The sequence below is a fragment of the Salvelinus alpinus genome, chromosome 13 (genome assembly GCF_045679555.1).
Source record: "Salvelinus alpinus chromosome 13, SLU_Salpinus.1, whole genome shotgun sequence".
In the NCBI taxonomy this organism is placed as follows: domain Eukaryota; kingdom Metazoa; phylum Chordata; class Actinopteri; order Salmoniformes; family Salmonidae; genus Salvelinus; species Salvelinus alpinus.
Window position 1 is genome coordinate 8325326 of NC_092098.1, and position 7268 is coordinate 8332593.

At 43.5% G+C, this 7268-nt stretch overlaps 1 protein-coding gene across 1 annotated transcript; it reads left to right on the forward strand.

Moving 5' to 3' along the window:
* Positions 1-1105: 1105 nt before the first annotated feature.
* LOC139536925 (ras-related protein Rab-1B-like) lies at positions 1106-4844 on the forward strand. The gene is made up of 6 exons (XM_071337662.1): positions 1106-1446; positions 1961-2033; positions 2136-2231; positions 2348-2443; positions 2533-2664; positions 2847-4844. Exons 1-6 carry the CDS (start codon positions 1433-1435, stop codon positions 3039-3041), a joined length of 606 nt encoding a protein of 201 aa, XP_071193763.1. The 5' UTR covers positions 1106-1432; the 3' UTR covers positions 3042-4844.
* Positions 4845-7268: the final 2424 nt, after the last annotated feature.

The following is a 7268-nucleotide window of genomic DNA, read 5'->3' on the forward strand; positions in this document are numbered from 1 at the left end:
TTTGGCCCTAATCTATGGATTTCACATGACTGGGTAGGGTTGCAGCCATGGGTGGGCCTGGGAGGGCATAGGCCCAACCACTTGGGAGCCAGGCACACCTACTGGGGAGCCAGGCCCAGCCAATCAGAATGAGTTTTTCCCCACAAAAGGGCTTTATTACAGACAGAAACACATCAGCTGTCTGGGTGGCTGGTCTCAGACAATCCCGCAGGTAAAGAACCCAGATGTGGAGGTCCTGGGAGGGCGTGGTTTCACGTGGTCTGCGGTTGTGAGGCTGGTTGGACATATTGTCAAATTTTCTAAAACGATGTTGGAGTTGGCTTATGGTCGAGAAATTAACATTGAATTGTCTGGCAACAGATCTGGTGGACATTCCTGCAGTCAGCATGACAATTGCACTCTCCCTCAAAACTTGAAACATTTGTGGCATTGCGTTGTGTGACAAAACTGCACATTTTTAGAGTGGCCTTTTATTGTCCCCAGCACAAGGTGGACCTGTGTAATGATTATGCTGTTTAATCATCTTCTTGATATGCCACACCTGTCAGGTGGATGAATTATCTTGTGAAATGAGAAATTCTCAGTAACAGGGATGTAAACAAATGTGTGCACACAATTGGAGAGAAATCAGCTTTTTGTGCTAATGGAACATTTCTGGGATCTTTTATTTCAACTCATGAAACATGGGAACAACACTTTACATCAGTGGTTCCCAACCAGTAGTACTAGGACCCCTGGGGGTACTTGGCCTAACCATAGGGGGTACTTGAGAAGACTCCTGAGACCATAGGCTTACTGGTAAAATGCACATGAGGTACTTAACGCGTAATGCAGGCAGAGCAAAATACAGTTGGTGGTACAGTAAATGAAAATGGTTGGGAACCACTGCTTTACATGTTGCGTTTATATTTTTGTTCAGTATATTTATTACATTTGTGCATGACTAATAAATAAGTCTCCTTTGGTAAGAACGTGTCAGTGTACTGTTACAAGCCACAGTTGAATCCCCGGAGCCAGCTGAACCAGAGAACATATGAAGGGCTTTTGGCTGAACTACATTTCCCACCTGTGTAGGACCACGATTTGACGTCATCACTCAAGACACCTGCGCACAGTGCCGCAAAAGACCAGGGAAGACAAGTAAAAAGGGAGACAGAGAGGAAAACAACACGCGAAAGAAAGGAATGTGTATCAAGCAACAAAACGATTTCTAGTCTCTGAACACTTACTCACCGATTCAACAAACTATACACAGCCTCCTGGCTCGTGAATTTGTAGAAAAATTTGCCAGACGCGGTTTGTGGAGCTAGTTAACGTCGTTAACAACAAGTATTCTTTCTTCCTACGCGTTAACAACGCAGCTAGCTAGCTACCAAGAGGATACGCGTGTGACCCAGACAAGAGCCGAGAGAACACGTATTTTGGACACACCATGAATCCTGAATAGTGAGTGAAGTTTGTGATATTTAGTTGTTTTTGTTAACTCCATGTCCAGTAACCGCGGATGACGAGACGTAGCTAGTTAACTCAAACGCGTAACAAAATATATTGCGTCATCACTTGTTTACATATTTGTTCCGAACATCTGCTATGATATCGGGTTGTTTTACATGGTAGTTACAATGTTGTCATGATCATACCAATAGCTATGTTGACATAAAATTGCATAAGAATATTGATCTAACGTTGGTTAGCTAGTTTGTTGAATGACCTGGAGTGGAGATATGGGTCTAGTCACCTTTCTCTTTCTTTCACGTTTTCCTCTTGGACATTTCATCGTACACCCTTACAGCTGTAGTTAGCTATAATAACATAATTTCAGATGGAAATGACAGCATTGCGTATAAACTAGCCTAACTCGTCAGAGACCTAAATGAAAGTCAATGCTGGCGGTTTGATAGAATATATATGTTAGTCTCTAACCATTATTTGATAGCCTCTAACCTGGTTTCCCCCGTAGTGACTACCTGTTCAAGCTGCTTCTGATTGGCGATTCAGGGGTGGGCAAGTCTTGCCTCCTGCTTCGATTTGCGGTAAAAACTATCCGTTTTCAGCTTTCAATCAACGTTTGGATACTGTGTGTCTGTGCGAGTTTGTTGATATATGTGTTGTTGTTTTTTTATGATACATTTCAGGATGACACCTACACGGAAAGTTACATAAGCACCATCGGAGTGGACTTCAAAATCCGAACTATTGAATTGGATGGCAAGACTATCAAACTACAGATTGTGAGTTGAATCCAGCAGGCCTGGCAGCAGTCGGGAAGTGTCATCTCAGTTCATGCTTGCAGCCATGTAGTGTTTTAGCTAATTAACATCTTGTTTTTCTTGTCTCATGTCTGTAGTGGGACACTGCTGGTCAGGAGCGGTTTCGCACCATCACCTCCAGCTATTACAGAGGAGCCCATGGTATCATCGTTGTCTATGATGTAACAGATCAGGTTAGTGACACCCCTCCACAAAGGAGATTCATTAACATCTATGAGTTAACGTTTATTTATTGACCACATATAACTGAGGTATTTTCTAGGAGTCTTACAACAATATAAAGCAGTGGCTGCAGGAAATCGACCGCTATGCCAGCGAAAATGTCAACAAGCTGCTGGTGGGTAACAAGTGTGACCTCACCACCAAGAAAGTAGTAGACTACACAACAGCCAAGGTGAGTCCACAGGAAACATGCGGAATCTGATACAGATGAACCACAGTATTTGAATAAAGTGTACTCTAGTCGACATGCTGAATTATCAACTGTTAGGACACACTGTGTTTTACTTGCAATGGAAGCACCCTACTACTGCAGTCAGACTGGTTATTGACATCTGTCTCACCCTCCTCAAACAGGAATTTGCTGACTCCCTATCCATCCCCTTCCTCGAGACCAGTGCTAAGAACGCAACCAACGTTGAGCAATCCTTCATGACCATGGCGGCCGAGATTAAGAAGCGCATGGGGCCCGGGGCCACGACGGGAGGAGACAAGCCCAACCTGAAGATTGATAGCACCCCAGTAAGGCAGTCTGGAGGAGGATGCTGTTAGGACTGCCCTTCCCCCTCCTCTCACCTCCAGAGGCCCAGGGGTAGAGTGACAGTGCTGGGATGGAGCTGACAGAACAGGAAAATATGGTGATGGAGGTGGTGGGATCTTCAAGAACTGACTGACTTTTTCCCCCCATTTTTTTTTCTTCATCTTGACCTATGCCCATAATTAAGTGAGAAGGGTTTGTACCCAAGGAGCAGTTGCCCCCCCCCCCCCCCCCCCCATACACTCTCATTTTATTCACCAATGTGCACAGAATTGGAAACATCATCTTTGATAAATGTGGTTGGCTTTGTAAGGCATGAAAAAGGTTTTTAGCTAATCCAGTATCTATCTGTAGCAGTGGCTGTTTAAACACACACACACACAAGTGGTCGAAAGAAATCATGGATGTTCTTTCAACTATGGCTGACTACATAACTACCCTTTATGGCCTTCGTGGTTCCTAGTCAGACTGCTGATCGTTGATGGTGAGAAGGTGAAGTAAGAGGAATCATTGTGACAGTTAAACCAGGGGCTTCACGGACACACTCCAGAGGAAAAATAGTGAAGACAAGCGCCGTTTGTATCATCTGTCCTCTCGGGAATTGAGATTCAGATTTGGAAGTTGTCATTGGGCCCATGCGCATAATATATAGGTTGTAATAGGGTTGCTGTTGAGAAGACAGGGTGAAGTAAATAACCGTCTTTCTATCAAAACAAAGTTCACAAAGTGGGGACAACATGATAAATGGAAATCTGCAATCACGGCGTCCACATCTTTAATGTCTGTTCTAATCATCGTTATATAACACTATTATCACATGGTGGTTTTACTACTGTGATTTTGGATTGTTTTGATTCTCTCTCTTCTAATCCCGAAAGTGTGTAAGCAATAAGTATGTTATTGCTGTTTGATGAATGAGAACAGCATTTGGTTCTTTCTGTCTGGAGTGGTAGCTGGCTGTTAACATCCAGGGGTTTTCAGGCATGTCCAATCCTTTAGCGTTGAGTTTGATCTCAAGTCACAATGCTGCTGTACCAGTAGCATCAGACCTTTTACATGCTCACTATAATACCATATGGACACCCTCTGGTTGATGATAAGGTAACATGTATTGTTACAGTACTAGCTCGTGCCATTAGTCACCATGGTCCAGCATTGCAACAAGGTTTGATTATTTGTTAGACAATATTTTGGGGAGAGTATGGCACATTACGTAGCCTACCACAGTTAGCTTTTGAGTGTATTGTTTTCACGTTTAACTGCTTGCTCAAACTTGTCGTTTCGGATATGTCTTTTCTAATGACATGTTTGTGGGAAAGAGAGAGAATGGACCCCAGAGGAAAAATCACCAGCGTCTCAAATTCGTATGGGGTCTCAAATTAGTATGGGATTTCAAACAAGAGGAACACTTTTGCTTTCCTGAGTAAATACTGTAGAGCTGATGACTGTCTGGGAATTCCACTTTCTTAAGCATCACCATTGATATCCTTGCCTTTTTGATGAAGAAGTATCTTGCGGATGGTTGGTAAACACACCAGGAAACGGTTGCTGGGTTTTTCCGTTTAGTGAATTTTGACCCATTTAAATAGTTGGCTTCCTTGATATATTCTCTCTGGTTTACATTTTCCCTTTAAACGAAAAATAGATGATTTCTAATACACTAATTCAATAATTTGGCTTTTGGTCAGGGAAGCGATATAATGGAAAGATTCCGGCATGATGGTTATTTCTTCTTTGCTGTGGACAATGTAACATGCTCTTAATGCCCAGAAGATATTGGGAGTCCATAGTAATAAAGTATATTGTTATTATTGCCATTATTGTGTGTTCACTGTGTATCTGTTTTGTACGTCATTTTTTCAGATGAATGTGGTACCTGTAATGACCAGTAGAGGTCAGTCAGCACAGAAACAGTAGCTCGTCTGAAGCTGTTATAGGCTACTGATAATCCGCTGGAGTTTTACACCATCTGACATCAGAGAGTTGTGCATGCTCACGCCGTTCACCTTCTAGCTCTCGTAGGCCTACCCCGTCTCATGTCGGGATGACTTAAAAACAGCATGATCTCAACACACGTATGCCACAAGGATGATAATGTAAAGATAGTTTGTCGACGCTGGAAGGAGTGTGCAGGGTGTCCATTCTATCCTGTTTATTTCTAGCCTGCTCTTACATTGGGAGCTTATATATAAGTAATTGCCAAAATAAAGGAAACACTGGAGTAAATTAGGAATACAGTCTATTGAAAGCAGGTGGTTCCTGAGTCAATTAAGCTGTTAACTTTCCATCCTGCTTAAGGTCATGTGTAAAAATGCCCGTTTGCCCATTATTTTGGCTGTCATGGCTAGAAGATGTCTCAGTTATTTTGAAAGAGGCGTCTCAAAGGAGTATAGGGGGTTTAAAGTGTGGGTGTGTGCCAGTCACCAGATCTCAACGCAATTGAACACTAATGGGAGATTCTGGAGCGGAGCCTGAGACAGCGTTTTCCATCAACAAAACACCGAATGGTGGAGTTTCTCGAGGAAGAAAGTCGCATCACTCCAATAGAGTTCCAGACACTTGTAGAATCTATGCCAAGGCTTGAGCTGTTCTGGGGGCTCGTGGTGGCCCACCGCCCTATTAAGACACTTTATGTTGGTGTTTCCTTTATTATGGCAGTTACCTGTATGTGGCGGAGCAAGCTACAGTACCAACTGGTACCTGTGTGGACTGGGTCACAGTTATCTGTCCATTGTGTAGTATTCAGTGTTTCCCCTATATGCATTTAGCTAAATCGTTGCTGGAGGGAAAAAAGGTATATATTTGTTATAATGTAGACGTATAGATGTATGGCCCAGGAAGACTCCATTCTCACCATAGCAGTGAGCCTGTTTTACATTCTACTTCCCACCAGGGTCGCAACTTTAGTTTTAGAAGTGGAGGTTGGATAAACACTCCAAACAGCCTACCCGACCACTCGGAGGCGTCCGTATGGTCCTGAAGTAGACCGTTGGCTCGTTTTGTATCACATTCCAATGATGAAAATGCAATTTCAGAATCATGTCCTCCCCCCGTCCGCAGTGAAAGTTGCGCCCCTGCTTCCCACACCAATAAATGTGAAAGTATGAAACCATGCTATTTTACAACAGTCTAAATCTGAAACATTAGTCAGGGTGATATTTGCTGGTACGGTAGGATCTGCTGTAGCCTATGACATTCTCAACTGCATTTTGATCCCTCAAGTTCAATCCTAAATGTCGTCTTCTTGGTCCCCTGACCCAGTCAGCTATGGAAAACCCCACAGAAATGAAATCAGGCCTGTGAGTTTGATCAAGCATGCATAAGCGTCAATATGTCTGTTGGCATGCTACTGTTAGTGTTGGTGTGTAAGTTCTCCAGAGTTGGCCTGGTGTTAGTGAGTCTATGCAGTGTGTCGGTGTTGATATGACCATGAGTGCATGTGTTTGTTGTACCCATCACGATACTCACCCTGCTGCAGACCCCCAGGTCCTGGGCGGGTGTGTGGGGGGAACCTGGTGTGGCTGGGGAACCAGGTGGTGGTACCACTGACTGAGAAACTGGTGTTCCGGGCCTGTATGCCGCCCATGCTAGTGCCCTGCACTGGACCCACCACTGCCATCTTCATCGTCCCTCTCTTCTTTAGCATGGGTAGAGCAATGCAGCTTATAGACATTAGTAGACTGCTTGACATTTCCACCATTATTACTGTGCCCATCTCTGTTTCACATCAACCATTGCAGCCCATTTCCACCATGTTATTGAACAGCTGCACCTAAAAGAAGACACTTTGGCAGTTATCCTGCTCTCTGCACGAAAGGCGAACAGTTACAGAAGCCTTGAAACCAGACACGTTTAATACACGCATGCACTTCAAAATACAAATATACAGTGCCTTCGGGAAGTATTCAGACTCCTTGACTTTTTCCACATTTTGTTACGTTACAGCCTTATTCTAAAATTGATTAAATAAATGTTTTTCCTCATCAATCTGCACACAATACCCCATAATGACAAAGTGAAAACAGGTTTTTAGAAATTTTAGCAAATGTATAAAAAACAAAAAACAGAAATAGCTTATTTACATAAGTATTCAGACCCTTTGCTATGAGACTCGAAATTGAGCTCAGGTGCATCCTGTAGTCCACAATCATCTCCTTTGTCTCGGTTACGTTGAGGGATATGTTGTTATTCTGGCACCACCCGGACAGGTCTCTGACCTCCTCCCTACAGGCTGTCTCGTC